Raw genomic sequence first — 22,057 nt, 5'->3', positions numbered from 1 at the left:
CCTCATTAGTCTCTCTCTCTATCTCTCTATCTCTCTATTTCTCTCTCGCTCTCTCGCTCTCTCTCTCTCTCTCTCTCTCTCTCTCTCTCTCTCTCTCTCTCTCTCTCTCTCTCTCTCTCTCTCTCTCTCTCTCTCTCTCTCTTATTCGTCTGCCCCTAACATATAAATGCATATTCATATTTTTGTGAAACTTTGTAGTATTGTAGAGGGTCACTCCAAATATCACTGAAACCAATCTTACTCCAATCGGCCAAAGGACTTAAACCACTATTATCTGTTAACCACTATTATCTGAAAATCTCAGTTGAAGAGAAGTTTGTACGTGAAAAAATTAAGCCTTCATTAGCCAAATAATATTGTAAAGGGCATGGCTTCATCAAAAAAGGAAGAAAAATCATCTTTGTGTGCTCTATTCACACTGGTGTCTGTCTGTGGATCGAATAGCTCAGTCGGTAAAGTGCTGGTAATGTGCCAGCCTATGAGTCCTAAAGGTCAAAGGTTTGATTCCTGTCAATGGCCATGGTTTGAAGTGTCCATGAGTGAGGTTCTCAATCCCAATTGCCCCCCTCCGTACTATCCACAATCCCTCTGCTCAGCTGTTGAGAATGCTAATTTGTTAATTGCATGGGCTGCTTTGTCTCAAGTTCAATCTATTCTGTTTCTACGTCTTATTGTGCTATTGTTGCATATCGCTTTTTGCCTCTCATGCCTCAAACCCGTTTATTGCTGCTTGCAGCTATATTTTATTATTATTATTATTATTATTATTTAATGTAACTGTTTGGACCATGCTTAGAACAGGGATTATAGCTGTAGGTTACAAACGTAACCCTGGTACATATGTGGGTCATGCCCAAGTGGACAAGGACGTCACAAAGAGACAGTCGATTTGGCATATACTTGGGGGAAAAAGGAACGTCCATTTGGCTTAGACATGGACCGACCTCTAGCTATAGGTCAAGAGAGTAACCCTGGTACATGTGGGGTATATTGCACTTGTACCAGGGTTACGTTTGTAACCTACAGCTAGAGAACGGCCCATGTCTAAGCCAAATGGACGTTCCTTTTTTCCCCAAGTCTATGCCAAATCGACTGTCTCTTTGGGCCGTCGTTGTCCACTTGGGCACGACCCCCACATGTACCAGGGTTACGTTCATAACCTACAGCTAGAATTTTTACAATGCCAAGTAGACACCTATCTTCCCAAAAGGACAGTCCATTTGGCAAAGAGAAAAAAATGGGAAATGGCCATGCCAAGTGGACATATGGTACATAGCAAAAGGAACGTCCAGTTGCTATTGTCCAAAGCCAGAGCCTTGCCAAGTGGACATTTGGTCATCCCGAAAGGACAGTCAATTTGGCATAGACTTGGGTTGATTGCACTACTCAGAGTACCGAGGTCACTATCAGTAATCTATGGTTTCACAATGCGAAGTAGACAAGTAGTCATCCCAAAAGGACAGTCCATTTGGCGTAGACATGGGAAATGGCCATGCCAAGCGGACATATGGTATATTGTCCAATATATACGTTTGTAACCTACGGCTAGAGAACGGCCCATGTCTAAGCCAAATGGACTTTCCTTTTTTCCCTATATGCCAAATTGACTTTCTCTTTGGGATGTCGTTGTCCACTTGGGCATGACCCCCACATGTACCAGGGTTACTCTCTATACCTATAGCTAGAGGCCGGCCCATGTCTAAGCAAAATGGACGTTCCTTTTTTCCCCAAGTCTATGCCAAATTGACTGTCTCTTTGGGACATCCTTGTCCACTTGGGCATGACCCCCACATGTACCAGGGTTATGTTCATAGCCTACAGCTTGAGGCCGGCCCATGTCTAAGCCAAATTTACTTTCCTTTTTTCCCAAGTCTATGCCAAATCAACTGTCTCTTCGGGCCGTCGTTGTCCGGTTGGGCATTACCCCCACATATACCAGGGTTACGTTTGTAACCTAAAGGTAGAGTTTTAACAATGCCAAGTAGAAACTTAGTCATCCCATAAGGACAGTCCATTTGGCATAGACATGGGAAATGGCCACACCGAGTGGACATATGGTACATTGCAAAAGGACTGTACAGTTGGCATTGCCCAAAGCCAGGGCCATGCCAAGTGGACAAGTGGTCATCCCAAAAGGACAGTCCATTTAGCATAGGAATGGGTTGATTGCACTACTAAGAGTACCGAGGTTACTATCATAATCCATAGTTTTCCAATGCAAAGTAGACAAGTAGTCATCCCAAAAGGACAGTCCATTTGGCTTAGACATGGGAAATGGCCATGCCAAGTGCACATGGTATATTGCAAAAAGACAGTCCAGGGATGGTCTTGTATTAGTCAATGCCAAATGAACTGTCTTTTTGGGTTGTCCACTTGTTTACTTGGGATTGACCATTTACCAAGTCTATGCCAAATTGAACTTTCTCTTTGGGACGTCGTTGTCTACCTGGCATTGACCATTTACCAAGTCTATGCCAAAATGAACTGTCTCTTTGGGACGTCGTTGTCCACTTGTCTCAGTCAGCTCTACAACATAATCCAAATTTAAAAAAATAATCAAATCAAATACAACTATTTTCAGAACCGCATGTCCGTGTGTGGGGAAAGTTATATGGTCGCGTCCGGGGTGAAGAGCTGATCGATAATCCCTTGTCCGATTGTTTCGGCGCCCTCTAGAGGCAGAGATAACAGTGAAAAACTGTTCAAATGGAGTATAAACAACATTTGACACCAGATTCTGAATCAATGCGCCGCCCCGAACGTGCCAATATAACTCTCCTCACACACGGCCTTATAGTTTTCCTTAATTGGCTGTGGTCAAATCTCAACTTATTACACACAATAAAGCGATATTTGTTGATAACGATACGTCTTTAGAAACCGCTTTTCGGATAATTGTACAACTCGCCGAGGCCCTAAGTCCTTATCGTATTTGAGATATTCAGCGAGTTAGCGAGGCTGTAACCAGAGCCAATTAAGGGATAATTAAATCAGGATTTGATATCAGGGTTTGATGATGTCAAATCTAAGCATCATTTTACGTGGAGATTTTAAAAATATATATATCCGAGCACTCACAGGCCTGGAACACCCTTAAACCAACCAGGAAGTGACGTTTTGAGGCACTTCTTGTTGTCCGAGAACAATGAAACTTACATATTTGGAATCAGCGTTATCATATTAGTCTATAGCCAGAAAAATACAGTTTCTAAAAAAATTACGAGAAATGACATTTGCAGTCTTTTCGCTGAACTTTGAGCTTTATCAGTGTCAGAAAAATTTAGGGCCGGTGCCAAAAAATCAACTTACTCTCAATATGGATGGAGAGAAGTTTCGGATTTTTGAAAAATATCTCCATCGATTTATCACAGATTTTGTGCTCGACGCCGCACATTGTCTGAAAATTTGGAAAAGGTCAATAAGTCATTGGATGTCCACTTGGCATGGCCCTGGTTACGAGCAATGCCAACTGGACTGTCTTTTTGGGATGACCACTTGTCTACTTGGGCATGACCCGTACCTGTTAGGTAACAACTGGATTTTTGTAAGGTATCAACCCATCTTTTGGGCTTATTTCTAAAGTGCTTTAGGTGCTATGAACACCAAACACCAAATCATGTTTCAATGCTCTATCAGAATGTGCAGAGCTTTTGCTCCAGAAACCGCCTGTTGGAACAGAAAAGGGGTTTAAGAGCATCATGGCAAGGCCGAATGTCCATTCGGCATGACTTCCAGTTTAGTTTTGTGAAAATTCAAATGGCCCAAGTTCCGGGACCGTGTTATAGAACAACTTCAACTTGTTACCACATATTTGTTGATAGCCCTAATTAGTGCACATGCATTATGGGAGCTCCCTGGGGCCCACAAACCAAACAGTGCCAAAAGAGCAACAGCTGAGGCCTTACGTCTATTTAGCAAGACTTGGCTGTTTTGGGATTCATTGGCTGTCCACCCGGCATGGCCCTGGCTTTGTAACAAGCCAACTGGACTGTCTTTTTGGGATGACCACTTGTCTACTTGGGCATGACCCAAAACTTTTGTGTACAGGATTTAAATAATGTCGACTTAGCATAGCTTTTTCGCAAGTGCAAACCAATTAGACTGTCATTTTGGGATGGCTTTTGTCAACTTGGGTTACCAGTACATTAGGGCCATGCCAATTGGACCGTCATTTTGGGATGACATCAAATTTGGCCTGAAATCGTCAAATGGACTGTCCATTTGGTAGGAGACAACCTTCTAGCACCCCTTAGGTAGAAGTTGGTAATTACACTCAATGCCAAACAAAGGCTTAGTCAATACCAAACAGACCGTCTATTTGAGAGTGTTTTTTGCCAAATGTACGGTCCATTTGCGAAATTTGCCAATTGGACAGTACATTTGGCATAACACCAATACCCGAATGTACAAAAAGACCAGAATTACCTGCTACGCTACGGCGTGCGTCAGCTTTTTGAAACAGGTCTATGCCAAATATAGCCAAGGCAAACCCAAATAGACCTACGAAGTCATAGCCAATCCGACACACTTCTCTTACTCCTATAATGAAGGCAATGGATAATGATGTTATCTAGCTATAATAGAATAATTAAGAATAATAATTAGAACATACTTCCAAAAAAGACATGTGTTTTCGTTTTTTAACTTTAAAAAATGTAAAAAATTATTAAAAAATAGGGACACTAGTGGTGTTAGGGTCCGAAATGACTCGAAGGTAGAAGGTAAAAAGTCATTTATTTTTCATAAACTCAAACTTAATTTTTCTCTTGATAGCAAATGCTAATTGAGGACAAGTCTCTCTCATGTAAACATTGAATATTGACAATTTGGGGGGGAATTGAGCCACAATTCTTTGCCGGGTCATTTCGGACCCTGACACCACAAGTGTCACTTTTTTTTTGAGACCATCAGAATTAATTAAAATGATGATAAATAATTTTGTTGTGTTAAAATGGCTATTTCTGGGGATATCATGAAGCCTCGTTCCAATAAAGAGATGTAAAGGGTACGTTTTACCTATTCAAACTTGGAAACGGGTCAAAAAAGACCCTAACACAATGAAAGGGTTAACTCATTTCAAAGTTCATTGCTTTTTACAATTGTAACCAGAGGGACCAATCATAGGTCCTTGTAATGAGACCACCACCTTCATATACCTGCATAATGGTTCAGCAGTTATTTTACCAATGTTGTCTGCTCTCTCGTTAATGTTTTCAAATGACTTTGCCTCTTTTTACTGTAAATGGTAAATGGTGCATTTGTATAGAGATTTTATCCAAAGCGCTTTATATAGATATATAGATTATATAGATTGTGCATTCACCCATTCATACACCGATGGCGGAGGAAACCATGCAAGGCACCAACCTGCTCATCGAGAACAATTAGGGGTTCAGTTTCTTGCTCAAGGACACTTCGACACTAACTCTGGGGGAGCCCCCCAGCCCGGGAACCTTGCTGTTTTTTTCCAGTTCACTCTACCCGGCCACTCTACCCCTGAGCCACTGCCGCCCCAATGTAATGTGTCTGTTTTTTTTAAATGTGACAAGCATCATGAGTTGTAGAGAACGGTATTTTGCTCCCTTGTATGCCTCCTGTGTGTACACACACACACACAGACAGACAGACAGACAGACAGACAGACAGACAGACAGACAAAGCTATTTTAAGTGTTATATTGTTTTACTGGATAACTTTATTTTGTAATTGACATGAACAAACACTTGTAAACATAGCCTGTTTTACTTTAATATATTTTCAGGTCATGATTCCTTAGATCTGAAGGATGCCAGAATAAGGGCCTTTCCACTCACACACCCACAGTGGGAGGGATGACCAATAAAGGGATGTCTTCCTCAAAATAGGGATACGCACATACCTATGCAAGGGATAATGTACGGGGAGGTGGTCATTATTGTAAATAATAAGAGGCCAATGTGAAAAGGGTGCCATTTCCTCGGCCTAGTGGGAATGTGCGTGTGAAATTTCACGGAAATTGCAAGCTGCGTTCATGATTTTAGGCATTTTGTTCAAAACGGACCAATCCTGCACACTTTGGCTAAGGTAGTAGCCCAAAAGTCCTGTGCTTGCAAAAACAAATAGAACTCCAAAAATGTAATTAAGAACCACTGAAGTAAATGTACTTAGTTACTGTCCGTCACTGGTTGTGGATGAGAGGCTCAATCTGGGGCCTGGCTGTGATTTTATATTTTCATGTATGAAAGTATTGTTAATGTATGTTAAGCCCTGCCTCTACTTCTGTCTCTGCTCAGATGGGTGTTGTAAGAGATTACGTAATGCCTTAAGGTGGCACAGGGATTACGTAATGCCATAAGGTGGCACAGGGATTACATAATGCCATAAGGTGGCACAGGGGATGGCACAGCACTGTGTATAAAACTTACCAACTGGACAATGAATTTAGAGAAGAGAGGGGGGCGTTAGACAGAGGAGGACAGTCATGAGGGTTTTTCTAGTCAAACACCTGTTTTCATACTTGATATTGTTCTCTTCATTCTCTCCTTTGTCTTCCTCATCTTCCTCTTCTTGTGTGTTCCAGGCACAGTTTAATCTCAACAGATTGTACAAGGCTGGAGATGTTCTTCTGGGTGGTTTGATTCCCTTACACGTCACCTCTGTGTTCCCTGAGCTGTCTTTTAACTCCAAACAACAGGAGCCCTATTGCTATCAGTGAGTATCACAACTAGCAAGCAAGAGAACACTGACCTTGTTTTGATAGATAGAACCAGGATTAGTTGATTTGTATATTTCTACAAATGTACATAGGCGCTGTCAGGTGGAAACCTTTAAACCTTTAAAAGTTACTTTAAAAAAAATCCTAAATTAGATGATCCACAAGCTCAAAAGGCGTTGTGGTCCAATGTCTTGTGAGCTTGTAGATCAGCTAGTTCGCTATGTTTGTGTGACCCTGTAGTAAGACAGAGTAAGGCATTCATTTATTAAATGATACATGGTTTCTGAGAGAAATGATATTCAAGGTTACAGTGTAATTGTGTGTGTTAGTTTTACCATCAATGGGTTCAAAGGGGTCCAGACCATTGCTTTTGCCGTCAATGAGATCAACAGAAACCCCAGCCTGCTGCCCAATGTGACTCTGGGATACAGTATCTATGACACCTGTCTCACGCTTGGAGTTGGATTCCGTGCAGCGATGTCACTGATCAGTGGGAGAGAGGAGCAGTTTACACTGGATGAGAGCTGTGTCGGGTCTCCTCCAGTGATCGGAATTGTGGGTCCTTCTACCTCTAAAATGTCTATTGCCATCTCTAGAATGTTAGGTTTGTACAGAGTGCCCATGGTAAGTTTCCTACTTGAATCCCCTTTTACCCTGGCCTATTGTATACATGCTTAATGGTGCTTACTTGGCTATTTGCAAATCTAAAATATGATAAATAATATATTTGGTCTTCTTGCAGTTTGAAAGACATAATAGTTGCTGTCAGAAAGAAACATTGTGTCTGCATCTTTCAATATCTTTTTAAAAATGTTTATGAATGCCCTATTTCGTCTTACTACAGTGTTAGACCAAAGTAGCAATCATAGCCGATCAACAAGGTCACAACACATCACAGTGTGACACGTTGTAAGCTTGCGGGTCTGCTTTTTTTTCTAATATTTCTTTGTTTTGTTTTAAGTGAAAATGGAAAGTAACAGTTTTGGACACACAAGGTTTTCAACCGACGATATTTCCTTTAGCAGAGCAGAGAGGGAAGGGTGTGAATGGAGTGTGAAGCAGGTTTTCTAAAGGTCAGAGCTCAATGTATCTGTGTTGGAAGTTAGTTTTTTGGTCTGTTTTTACCCAGGGCAGTAGCTGGGCACAAGTGCTTATTTTCAGCAACACCCTACACACACACACACACACACACACACACACACACACACACACACACACACACACACACACACACACTCACACTCACACACAGAGCTGACCATTACAACCACAGTCTTATACTGTTTGCCACTGAGCAGTTCCACTGGAGCAGTTAGGGGTTCAGTGCCTTGCTCAAGGGCACTTCAGCCGTGTTGGGGGAGGAACCAGCAACCTTCCGGCAACATGTGCTCTGCTCTAACCTTTTGAACACCGCTGCCACAATAATTAGATTATTTGCCCAGACCTGAGAGTAGGAATCCTACAGTGCTGAGTCGGGCCCATCAATTGGCCTGATAAAATATATTTTTTAATATAACAGACTGGAGAGTAAACGATGTGGTGTGATATTCAGGATATATAATAATAATATTGTGACATTAAACCTTATTTATTAATCACTGTTCTCTATACATAATAAGGTTACAACAATGTTATATGTTTATAATGTGGACATATGGACCACATGATTCTGAATGGATTTTTAACATTCAAATTTCTCTCTAATCCGTCACCAACGAGTGACTGTTTATCCTTTGTTTTGTTGCTTGGTTTGTATCTGTGTCCGTGTCGGGTTTTCGCTGCCCCTTTCTCTCTCTCTTAGGAGAAAAAGGGAGAGGGGGGGGGGGGGGTACCAGGTGATTACCAAGGATTTGTTGTTGTTATTGCCCGTCTTATGAAAAAAACAATGTCCATGTATCTAGTACAATGTAGCCTAGTAATTCATTAAGGGTTAAAACGTGATGTTTTGTGACAGTGTCGCTGTCCATGGTGCTGAAGGATACACAGATGTAGTCAGTCTGCATTGTGATCAGAGGGTAGGGTAGAGTGTTTGTGTTAAAACAGCACATTGTGATCATAGGGTAGAGTAGAGTGTTTGAGTTAAAACAGCACATTGTGATCATAGGGTAGAGTAGAGTGTTTGTGTTAAAACAGCACATTGTGATCATAGGGTAGAGTAGAGTGTTTGTGTTAAAACAGCACATTGTGATCATAGGGTAGAGTAGAGTGTTTGTGTTAAAACAGCACATTGTGATCATAGGGTAGAGTAGAGTGTTTGTGTTAAAACAGCACATTGTGATCATAGGGTAGAGTAGAGTGTTTGTGTTAAAACAGCACATTGTGATCATCGGGTAGAGTAGAGTGGTTGTGTTAAAACAGCACATTGTGATCATAGGGTAGAGTAGAGTGTTTGTGTTAAAACAGCACATTATGATCATAGGGTAGAGTAGAGTGTTTGTGTTTAAAACAATACATTGTGATCATAGGGTAGTGTAGAGTGTTTGTGTTAAAACAGCACATTGTGATCATAGGGTAGAGTAGAGTGTTTGTGTTTAAAACAATACATTGTGATCATAGGGTAGTGTAGAGTGTTTGTGTTAAAACAGCACATTGTGATCATAGGGTAGGGTAGAGTGTTTGTGTTAAAACAGCACATTGTGATCATAGGGTAGGGTAGAGTGTTTGTGTTAAAACAACACATTGTGATCATAGGGTAGGGTAGAGTGTTTGTGTTAAAACAGCACATTGTGATCATAGGGTAGAGTAAAGCGTTTGTGTTAAAACAGCACATTGTGATCATAGGGTAGAGCAGAGTGTTTGTGTTAAAACAGCACATTGTGATCATAGGGTAGAGTAAAGTGTTTGTGTTAAAACAGCACATTGTGATCATCGGGTAGAGTAGAGTGGTTGTGTTAAAACAGCACATTGTGATCATAGGGTAGAGTAGAGTGTTTGTGTTAAAACAGCACATTGTGATCCACTTGCTTTCTGGAATGAGATTCCAAAGGGCAAAGGCAGTCACTGCTTGTTTGAAGATAAATATTTATATTTCTCCCCTTTTGCTTTTTTTGGCAAATGTTTCCCACAGAAAAGGGATGCAAGGGTTCAATTGATTAATGTAAAAGAAAAACTAATCTACTGTTGAACACCCATGATCTTGTACATTACAGAACAGATGTTTTGTGCTTTGTCTTTTTTTCAGATAAGTTACTATGCTTCTTGCTCCTGTCTCAGCGACCTGACTCAGTTCCCATCCTTCTTTAGAACAATACCAAGTTTTGTCTTCCAGGTGAACTTGTACACAAAATAGACATGATGGTATCTAGTAGTTCATGTTCCACACACTGATTTACCACCATGTGAATAATCTAACCTAAACACTTATCCCTCCTTTAACCAATCAGGTGCAAGCTATACTCCAGACTATGAGGTGGTTTGAGTGGACCTGGGTAGGACTGTTGTTTAGTGATGATGATGGAGGCCGTGATGCTGCCCTAATACTCCAGTCTGACCTGGACCAGTCTGGTCTGGGTTGTGTGGCTTATTCAGAGGCTCTGCCCTTAGACAATGACCTGGTTAAACTCCAGAGGATTGTCACTGTGATGAAGACGTCCACAGCTCGTGTGGTCATTGTATTTGCATATACTAAATATATATATAATGTCATGGAGGAGGTTTGTTATTATGATACATGTCAATTTAGGGATTCATAATTCAAAGGAATCTAAAATGAGAATGTATTGAAGGAAAGGCATCCCGTTTTATGTTCCTCCTTTTTTTTCCAAAACATTCAACAGGTGGTAAAGCAGAATGTGACAGGTCTGCTATGGATCTTACCTGCCACTTCAGGTTGGTGGAGAGACCCATACCTCCAGGCTCCTCACTACCTGCCCTACCTGAGAGGCACCCTGGGTTTTGCCATTCGTCATGGAGAGATACCGGGTCTCAAGGACTTCTTGTTAAAAATACATCCTAACAATGACCCTGATAACAACCATGAAGATAACATAGTGAGTATTTTGTTTAATTTGATATTTAAGCTGTTATTTCTAAATTGCATCTGTCATTGTATTTATGCTTAATAGGCCAGTCAATCTAAGCCAAAAAAGGCCCATCAAAAAAAATTGCAATAGAAATGTGATATAGTTTGTATTGGTCCTAATACCCTCCTACATTATCTATTAAAAGTTCATTTTTTCAAGGTCAAAAGCAACGTTATATTTTAATACTCCGCTCCAGGGAGAGCGCCCTCTAGTACGAATACAGACGCATTGATTGATATGCCTCCAGGCAGGAAAATACCCTGGCTGGAAACCTGATTCGTTCCCCTGAAGCGGAAGTCCTGCCTTCAGCTCCTATATATTCAGGGGACGACATCCGTTCCACCTTTTTTGTCTCTTCTCTCGACTAATGCAGACGCACCTCAGTTTTCACCAAAGGATTTTTAGCTTAATTAAGTCTCACAATGCCAGGACTGAGCTTCTGCGACCGTGAGACGCTAACGATTCGAGGTGATTCCCACTTTAAATTTACTTTTTATTTTCCGAAATACAGCACCTGTGTAACCGCTCTGCTTCGGCGCTGACTGTTCCGTACTAGCTTCGACGCTAACCGCTAACTACAGCCTAGCCTAGTAGCCCTTGTTAGCACAAACACTAGCAAGAGGCTAGAAGAAAAGGAAACCAAAGTAGCTAGCAAGAGGCTAACGTGCGATAGCTGTTGGCTAAGCTCACCGCTGCTGCTCGGCTATGGCCTTGACTCCACGTGTTGCGTCCAACTAGCATCAAAGCTAGCATCGACGGGATATTCGTGGTTGGCAGGCCTTCCCCGGATTATCCCAGTCCACAGCGAGTAGGCCCAGAGCCGAAAGCCTCACCACGCCTACACCTTAGTTGACACCCAAGAGGCTTACGCTAAGAGCAATGGCGTCAGGGACCAGGAAGAAGACCCGGTCCACTGCCGCTCCCCTGCAGAAATCCTGCGAGCGCTGCGAGCACCTAATGTCTGGTTTCGACAAACACACACAATGTGTGACCTGTCTGGGAATTAACCATGGCAGACGGGGGCTCCTCAAGGGAACCTTCTGCCCAATCTGCAGGGACACAGACACCAAGTTTCTCCGCAAGCGGCTAAATAAGTTCCCTGCTGCGACCTCGCCTCTCTCTCTCCGGACCCCCCTGGGGAGCTGGAGGACCACGTCTACCAGGATCTCCACGACGAAGCCATGGAGGTAGGGGACGAGGATGACCTCATCTCGATCGATTCTCCGGCGGAGGATGACGACGATATCATCCCCCCACATCACCCCCCCCCCCCCTCCTACGACAGAACCTCCCTGCCATACACTCTCACAGCCACCTGGAGGCTGGGGCAGGAGCAGGTTTCCAGCCAGGGTATTTTCTGCCTGGAGGTATATCAATCAATGCATATGTATTCGTGCTAGAGGGCGCTCTCCCATAGCGAGACCTCTCGCTTCGTATTTCATACAACCGGGGTTACGATAGTAACTTATAGTGTTGAGGTTTTAAAGCGGTGCAGTCTTTCTTGGTCAAAATGGTGCTAGATATTGGAGGGTTCATGTGGAGTTATCCAACATATTTAGTGTCTATTCTTGAGTTTTGTCGGGTGATCTTTCCAATTAAAACACTTTTTGAGACTATATTGATGATGCCTGTATTTGGGGTAACAGTACCTCAACACCCATTTGTTTGCCGCATTGTGGCACAGTTTGTGCCACACCACTCATATTGGAGTAAAATGACCTGGTATAAATAGTTCCTTATAGACATAGTTAAATATATAAGAAATAAAATGTTCAAAAGTGTGTCCCCAGAGGTCAGTTTGTGAAACTGCAACTACTGAAACTGTAACAGGCTCAATATTTGGACAAATCCCCTGACTACAAGCCAAGTAGTCAGGGGATATTACATATTTATATATACATATTACATAGCCTACATCTTGGAATGAATAGCTAGAAAAAGAAAGGTCTTCACCAATGTTTGTAAAGGTATCTATCCAGTGACACATTTCAAAAACGTTGAGATTCAACTACTGTCATGGGAACCCATGACAGCCGCTGAAATTTGGGGTACCCATAACCTTATGCGGAGCAAATCTAAGTTAATGTAATTCTGCTTTAACCCTGTAAGACCCGGATATATTTCTACTTGCAAAAAAAATGTTTTAACCTTTCAGATGGTCTTGTAGGAGTACTTAGAAGAGGAAAATATAATGTTTTTTTATTTTTTATGTTTTGGTAAGTTTTTATGCAAATGTTTCCATATGGAAACGTTGGGTCCATCAGGTAGCAAAATTTCCTATAGGCCATTTTTAAGGATAACATGGCAAATGTGTAATTACTTCACTAAAACAACTTAAGGATTCATTTATATGGTTTATTATTTGGCCTCAGATCAATTATGAATAATATTTGGCCTCAGAACAGTATACATTATGAATAATAACACCAATAAGCCATATTTTTTAATCAATTTTATTAAAAGAACAACAAAATAGGTCAGTTGGGGCGGCTGAATGTCTGCTGGGCGGTCAGTGGGTTCACTGGGTGGTTCACTGGGTGGTTGGTTTTCTTTGGACCCCATGCCACAGTCCTCTTCATCTGACTCTTCATCAGTCTCATTGATGTCTATGTCAACATCACTCTCTCCGTTCATCACGATATCCAGAACATCCCTTGCTGAGAAGCGAGGCCCTTTCTGTTGTTGTGGCATTCTGAAATGAAATAAAGACATACCATTAGTACATTTAGTAGTGCTTACACATCACTGCAGAAACAACATTTCACAAGTCATACAATACTGTCTGGCAAACCTATTGTGTGATGATGATTGCCCCTAAGTGGGCATCATTCCATTGCCCCTAAGTACCCACCACACCTTGAATGAATAATGAATAATAATGAACAACCCCCACAACCCCCAACAAGTACCACAGTGGTCCCACTGTCCTTGTAGTATTGAAAGCAAATTAAACATACTGAGAAATAACAAGGGAATATATTGGTTAAACTATGGTTGAATATGTATTGTTTAGGGGGAGAGAGAAACTTTGGGTGGACATTTTCTGAGGCTTACTGCTCAAAGCAAACAATTCAGTTTTTGTGAACAAAGGAACCAGCTTGTATGGTTCTGACTGTCAAAACAATGGTTACAAATATCATTGGAAATTAGAAATTAAAGTAAAAATGCACATATAGCCTACTCTCTCTCACTGTTTCTCTCTCTCATATATATATATATATATATATATATATATATATATATATATATATATATATATATATATATATATATATATATATATAGTAATGCAAAGTGGGGGAAATACACATATAACTGTTTAAATCTATTGTGAAAACTATATATAAGGCTGAACAGTACCAGGTGAACATTAGGCCTGCCCTTGTAATTTTTGCAACCAAGAGGGCCCAACGATTCCAAAAAGAAACAAGTATGAATTATACTCTAATTTAAATTTGGGACATATATTTCACAATAATAACATATGTACATGTTCTAGACATTGTAATGTTCACCAAAACAAATATTACAGGCATATTACTTACGTTTTTGTGAGGAATATCTTCCAGAGAAAAAAGAGATGCTGTTCCAACAGAGATTTTTCAAGTTGTGATGATTCCCCGCTCTGTGGGGGGTATTTATATGCAAATATCCTGGCCAATGCCATTGTAAGACTAAACAATAGGACCCAATGAGGATTTAGAGTTGAAAAAATAACAGAAAAAATATTTAAACATCTTTCTTTATAAAATATAATTGTTTCCAAAAGGGATCACTGGGTCTTAGAGGGTTAAGTAGCATCTGAGTGGTCAAATCACTGGCACACTGGAGCACGGACTCCCGCATCTTTTGATCTAGGGGAGAAAGGCTACCCCTCAAATGTACATTAATGCTTTTTTTAATTAATTTTACTTTCACATTTTCCCCTCAATATACCTTCCAGTGACCTGTAATGGAAAAGATACAGTGGATCAAATGAGTTTAAGTTTGTAAATCGGCATAATAATCTGTTTAATTAGAAAAATGGTTGAGCCTGTGAGCCCGTTTCTCCGAATGTATTTTATGTTACACAGGACATGATGGGAGTGTTAATGTGATTCAAAATGTATTTTCCAAGGTATATTTAGCGCAGTGGCATTCACAAAAACATAGTTTTTAATCATGTTTGCTAACTGCCCGATAGCTTTAGTTTCAACTACTGCTGAACTGACTTTATTAGTGTATTTCAATTTCTTAAATAGGCCTACTGTGAGATGCTGCTCCACATGAATGACTGAATTGTATTTCGAACATTATTTAAAAAAAGACGGAATAGAATACAAACAGAAAAAAAACAACAACAACAATGTCCGAAAAGGAGTAGGATGAAGTCTAAAACATTGTCAAATGCCTCAGGAGTCATTGTCACCTTGAGGGCCTGGTACCTCCGTATGGTCCCCAAGGGGTGTGAAAGAGTGTAGCAGCGTAGGGTCCACTTCGGGTGGGTAGAGGGGAGCATGATCTTTGGTGTTGGCAAAAAAGTTTGCTTTCCATATTGGCTTGCAAAATGAGACCCTGTCCTTCGGTTTTGTGTCATGTGTTGAGGTGTCCATGCGAAAGGAGAAAGCAGAACAACTAAATTAGCCCTTTCCTCCTGTGCCAGTACATTCAATGCCCCTAACCAGACCAAAGAGGTGATTGAGGACCTTGGATGCCAAATAATGGCTGTCCTCTTCAGTGGAAAGTGCACAGATTTCCTTGTAACAATGCACTGTGACACCTTCAGCTTTGTCTGAACGTCTGCATGGGAAAATAAGAGGGTATGGATGTCATGAACTGGGGGTGAAACCTGTATGAATGTTGCTCCAGACAGTCTCTTAAAGGTCATTACACTGTAACTGCTCCACTGCCTGCGAAACACTCTGCCGTTCTTGTTGAATATATGGACTACCATGTAATAATGTCTATGGGCCATGTCAACTTGAGGAATGTGACAATCCATAATTATGCTTTTTCCAGAGGAGTCTGAGGATGCCAATAAATAGTGACTGTATAAGTCACGTTCATAATGGGCTGGTAGACCTGTTTTACTGGAATGCTTGACTACTTTGTGGTTATTTAAGTAATTGTATAAGTAATCAATGCATGCTTCCTAACGTTTTAACCATTTTCACATTACATGTGACAGTTATTATGTTCATTTTCAATACTTAACATCTTTTTAAATTAGTACAATGGGACATCACCTTGGGAAGGACACCATCTTGGATTTAGCAATAAATATTTAACTGATGGTAATTTCACTGATTCAGTCACATTCTCTGTGCCCTAAAAGGGTTATAGTAGAGGACCTGGCTAAGATATGTATGCACTTAATTTAGGAGAGAATATCTCAACTGTTTTAGGCTAATATGACCCCAGGGAACAACTTAGGAACTATGAGAAATTCTCTATCTGGGGCGAAATACCCGAAAATGACCACGCCCTTTTTAAAATGACCACACTTCCAACATGGCGCCATCTTCTAAACCGTTGGAGCTACAGATTTTCTGAGGTGCTCAAAATGTTCAGAATACTCATGTTTGAAACCTGTGCCCGAGCCAGCAACCCTATAGGTCATCATAGTGGCCAAATCCAATATGGCCGCCACCTGAAAAAGGTTTTGTCTATAACTTTTGAACCAGATGAGCTATGAATGCAAACTTGGTGTCTAAATCATGTTTTTTGACAATTAGAAACATGTTGGAATGCTTATCTGACTGGGTGTGGCTGGACCTCTATTTTGCATATTTCAAAGATGGTGACTATCTTACAATTAGTTAGACTTGGTGTCTATTTTATACTTTTTGAACATTAAAAACACATTAGAATGCTCATATCATTGATTGAAGCCATCTAGAGCACTCTGATTTGCTTATTACAAATATGGCCTATATCAAAAATGTTATGTATTGTAACATAAAGTTTCATCCAGATTTGAGTGTAGAGTTGTTGGAATGAGTTAAGATCAAACTGAAGAAAAGAAACAACCTGTGTACAGATGTTGAAACAATAGAATATGAGTTGAACCCAAATTATACAGCAACAGCCAGTACAGTATATGCAGAGCAATGCTCAGTATAAATTGATTAATATCATACTAGTCAAAGGTGTATAGAATTTTAACAATATTATGTTTAAATTAGAATCACATATTTTTTTTGTTCTAATCAACTTCTATATCGAGGATATCCAACGGACTCCAGCTTCACATAATTTGCTTTATGTCCACTACATGACTTTTGAAGCCAGCTTTACTGGCATCTGCAAGACGGGTCCAGTAAGGTTCCCAAATCTTAGTCATGGAGTCCCAATACCAGCCCAACGTACTGAAATCTGGGATGTAATGGCCTTTTGACATGCTGAATGTATGTATCAGTTCTGTTGCTGTTGTAACACTAAGACAATTATGTACAATGTACAATAATACCTATTGTTCAAATTCTATACATCCTATGATAGGATTACATTTATGCTGTGCATTGTTGCACATACTGTACTAGCTGTAGCTGTATAATTAGGAATGTAATTAGGAAAATTTTGAGCACCTCATAAAATCTGTAGCTCCAACGGTTTAGAAGATAGAGCCATGTTTGAAGTAGCGGTCATTTTAAAAGGGGCGTGGTCAATTCCGAGTATTTCACCCCGGATAGAGAATTTCTCATAGTTCCTAAGTTGTTCCTTGGGGTCATATTAGCCAAGAACAGTTGAGATAATCTCTCCTAAATTAAGTGCATACATATCTTAGCCAGGTCCTAGACTATTAGACACAAACCACCTTTCTAGGTCGAGTAGTATTTGAGATATAACCATTTTAAGCTCCTGACAGCTTTTTCAGGAAACCATCCTGAAAATGAACAGGAAAAAAAAAGCCTTTCCTGGAGGTATATTTTCCTACGTTTTATGTTATATAGTATTCCCAATACTACCGGAACACATCCAAAAACCTTTTGTATTTTATTTTGTTTGGGGGGTAAGCAATATTTATTGATATATTAACCCGTAATAGTAATGGTACCCACAACTACATTGAGAAGAGGTCATATCCAGGGGCGGCCTTAGTGATCTGGGGGCCCGTTTCAAGAACTAATATGTGGCCCCCACATTATTTTTTTTAAATAAATATTATATAAAATAATATATAATAAATAATATAAAATATATATATAATATATAATAATTATATATATAATATATATATATTATTATATATATTATATATTATTATATATAATAATAATATATTATAATAAATAATATCATATAAAAACAGTTTATTTTATAAAATAATAATAATAATATTTGAAAAAATATATATAATAATAATAACATTTGAAAAAAAATCAAAACTTTTATTTAGAAAAAAAAAAAAAAAAAAAAAATCAAAACTTTTTTTTTTTTTTTTTTTTTTCAAGAAAATTCGGGGGCCCCCTGAGGTTCGGGGCCCGTTTCAATTGAAACGGGTGAAACATAGGAAAGGCCGCCCCTGGTCATATCTGATGACTTTATGTCAAAGAACACCCTAGAAAACTTTATAGACATACATTATGTGAAATCAGCATGTTCAGAAGCAGAGATATGCTCTAATTTGTGATTTTGTTTGGGTCAAACCACAGATTGACTGGACTATAAGTCTTCATTGTTGTTTCTTCAGGTAAGGCAGTTTTGGGAGCACACATTTCAGTGCAAATTTGCACCCCTTCCGTCAGAGTGGGTGGATGCTGGTGGAAGGGTGTGTACTGGACAAGAGGACCTAGGAACAGCAGAAACTACCCTGTTGGATGTATCTGACCTCAGGGCAGACTATAATTCATACAAGGCTGTGTATGCTCTGGCCCATGCCCTCCATGACATGTTGCAATGTGTGCCAGGAAGAGGGCCTTTCACTGGGCACGGCTGTGCCAGTTTGCAGACAATACAGCCATGGCAGGTGGGATACTAATTCAGTTAACCTTTACATGTTTCTAGTTGGATTCTGGATTCTGGATGAAAATTTCTGAAATGTCAAGGCCAACTAAGTAATAATTGGCCATCCAAGAGCACCTACCAAGTTAGGGGCGTTTAGCATGCTGGGAACTGGAGTTATGGCTGTTTAAAGCCCTGCCAATAGGAAAGCAGATTAAGCAATGACAGCCTGTCCCTATTGGGACATGTTGTTTTGTTTTACTGAGGTTAAGGTAATGGATAAGTTTAGGGTTAGGCATAGTTTTACTCAGGTTAAGTTTAGGAATAAGGTTAGGTTTAGTCATAGTTTTTTTTTGCGAGTTTTGGGGCGAGACAAATACAATATAATTTGATTTGAGTTTGCTATAACCACACCAGACCATTCAGTCTAACCCATTTAGACCTGCTGCCACCTATACATTGTTATACCTCTGAATCCGGGAGCCACCTCTGTGTCTCATTAGTTGTTGCTATACATATACCAACATCATTTTGTATTCATTTTTTTTGTAAGAATTTGAACGTTTTCAGAATACTTTAGGTTAGGTTTTAGAAGGCGTTTTTAGTATCGGCCTCAGGTCTCAATGGGTTAAGTGATCTAGAACATATTAAGCAATTGCTGTAATTTTAAGTTTTCTATAACCAGCAATGTGTGAGTGATAATTCTGTATATCAAATATTTTATTCCAAAGCAATCAATGTCGGGCTGAGAAGGGCAGAGAGGGAGAGAGCGTTAGCACTGTGCATAAGGCATAGGGCAGCCAGATCTTAAAGGCAATGGCACCTGGCACGCTGATTGGTTTTATTAATGTAACACCCAAACCACACCTATGTAAGGGGTAGCACGGGTGTTTTAGTGATGGTGGCGGTAGATGACAACTTGGCCACAGGAACGCCACTTGTGCAATGCTAAATCCAAAAATAGTGTGTAGCGTGATTTGGGTGCAAAATAGGACCCTTAAGTAGTTTTTTAAAGTCTCTTTCTCTCCATGATTCTACTCATCACCATTTCTAGCTTCTCTATTACCTCGAAAAGGTCAACTTCACCACATCTGTTGGTGAGCATGTATCATTTGATGAGAATGGTGATGCTACACCAATATTTGATATAATGAACTGGGCGTGGCTTCCTGATGGAAGCACAAAGATTCACAATGTAGGTGTGGTCAGGAAGTCAGCCTCCGGAGATGAAGAATTCATCCTTGATGAAGACAGAATCTCCTGGAACTTTGAATCCAAAAAGGTAATTTCAGCTTTCTAAAATAACTCATGTTGAGCTCATGTGAATGTAATTGAGTTTAGACTGAAACTGATCGTTGTTACTTTCCTCTGCAGCCTCCTCGGTCAGTGTGCAGTGAGAGCTGTTCCCCTGGAACCCGTGTGGCAAGAAGGAAAGGAGAACCTGTCTGTTGCTTTGACTGCATTACTTGTTCTGAGGGAGAGATCAGCAATCAGACTGGTAGGTTTACATTACTAGTTCCACACCTGAACTACTAGATAGAAGACTACAGACTTGGGACTGTCACATCATATCTAGTGCTATAAAAAAAGTTGTGAAGCTTTAAAAAGTCCAAGCCTATCACCAGAAATGCCCCCCGAACTGTTTACTGAACATATTTTTCTTTTTGATTACTACTCGTTCATATGATGTTTTTAAATAGTATTGTGTATTATTGTTTGTCAATAAATGTTTCAATGAATTGAATACACAGGACCCAAATGGAAACAATCCCATCCTTGGGTTTAATCCTTTTAGCATCCTGTTTTATAGACCTGTACTTTCTGTGCTTTTTTTTTTCAAACTGTTAATACAATATTCAATAAATCAACCAAACAATCAGTAAAAAATAAGCTTTAAGCTTTCAGATCGATATACCAAAAGTCCGGGCTCTTCTTTCGTTCAAATCTAAGAGCACAACATTCGGCCCATATGTAACCAGGGCATTCTTTAACGATTTGGCTCAGGCTCCTGAGCCAGTGCTGGCTTAATGTAAGGACTTTAAATGCTGCAGCATTTAAGGAGTATTTAAGTGCTTTAGCATTTGGTGCCAACCTGGGGGGGGGGGGGGGGGGGGGAGTAAAAGAAGACTATACTATGGTGGAAAGACCGGCAACATATTGAAACAATGGCTGCTGAAGAAGTGGTAAAGTAGCAAAAAGTATCGGCAACACCCATCGGTGAAGCAATTTCCCGTTGCACTAATAGTAGGATAGTAGGATGTAGCAATGTAGGAGATCTTTAGGAAAATACTTTACTTATCTCTCTCTCTCTCTTTAACCTTTCACACTTTGTTAAGACTCTACAGAGTGCACCAGTTGTCCAGAGGACTTCTGGTCCAGTCCCCAGCGTGACCACTGTGTCCCTAAGAGCATGGAGTTCCTCTCCTACCATGAGGGCCTGGGTATCTCCTTGACAACCATCTCATTGCTAGGCACACTTAGCTGTGCCATTGTCCTGGGAATCTTCATCTATCATCGGGACACGCCCATGGTACGCGCCAACAACTCAGAACTCAGCTTCCAACTTGTGTTGTCACTCAAACTGTGTTTCTTGTGCTCACTTCTGTTCATTGGTCGTCCCAGACTCTGGACTTGTCAGCTGAGGCATGCAGTATTTGGGATCAGCTTTGTGTTGTGTGTCTCGTGTATCCTGGTAAAGACTATGGTGGTGTTGGCCGTGTTCAAGGCCTCCAAGCCTGGTGGTGCAGACATTATGAAGTTTTTCGGTGCCATGCAGCAGAGAGGAACAGTTCTGGCTCTCACTTCAATCCAGGCAATAATCTGCACAGCCTGGCTTGTGTCTGCCTCACCAACTCCTCATAAGAACACACAATACCACAGTGATAAGATAGTCTATGAGTGTGAAGTGGGATCAACAGTTGGTTTTGCTGTGTTACTTGGTTATATTGGTTTACTGGCACTCCTCAGTTTCATCCTAGCATTCATGGCAAGGAATCTTCCAGACAACTTCAATGAAGCCAAGTTAATCACTTTCAGCATGTTGATCTTCTGTGCCGTGTGGATAGCCTTCATCCCAGCATATATCAGCTCTCCAGGGAAATATGCAGATGTAGTGGAGGTCTTTGCTATTTTAGCATCTAGTTTTGGCCTTTTGGGGGCGCTGTTTGGACCAAAGTGTTATATAATGCTTTTGAAACCTGAGAGAAACACTAAGAAGTCCATCATGGGTCGTGGCGCCACCAAGACGTAGAAGCAGAAATTCAATGATAATTCATGTTCTTTGTATTTTACAATAGTTTTTTTTTTAGATATGTGGCTCAGCTGGTCAACCACGATGAACCATGGTGAAGAAACATTGTCTTTTATTATTAATGATAATAATGATTATATGATACTCCCAGTCTCTTCCTTAACCCAT

General features: G+C 40.4%; 2 protein-coding genes across 2 annotated transcripts in view; both read left to right on the top strand.

The window, feature by feature from the left end:
* The window catches only part of LOC308089679 (uncharacterized protein), a 496,849-nt gene that overhangs the window by 291,227 nt on the left and 183,565 nt on the right, over positions 1–22,057 (top strand). The gene's annotated exons all lie outside the window — the stretch shown is intronic.
* LOC308082233 (extracellular calcium-sensing receptor-like) lies at positions 10,099–21,889 on the top strand (the record flags this gene model as incomplete). Its single annotated transcript, XM_080423911.1, has 6 exons — positions 10,099–10,294; positions 10,523–10,683; positions 18,389–18,664; positions 19,694–19,921; positions 20,014–20,137; positions 20,976–21,889. 6 exons carry the CDS (start codon positions 10,099–10,101, stop codon positions 21,887–21,889), a joined length of 1,899 nt encoding a protein of 632 aa, XP_080280037.1.

The sequence above is a fragment of the Gymnoscopelus braueri genome (genome assembly GCF_963280865.1).
Source record: "Gymnoscopelus braueri genome assembly, chromosome: 1".
In the NCBI taxonomy this organism is placed as follows: Eukaryota; Metazoa; Chordata; class Actinopteri; order Myctophiformes; family Myctophidae; genus Gymnoscopelus; species Gymnoscopelus braueri.
This window is presented reverse-complemented; position numbering and strand designations above follow the sequence as displayed.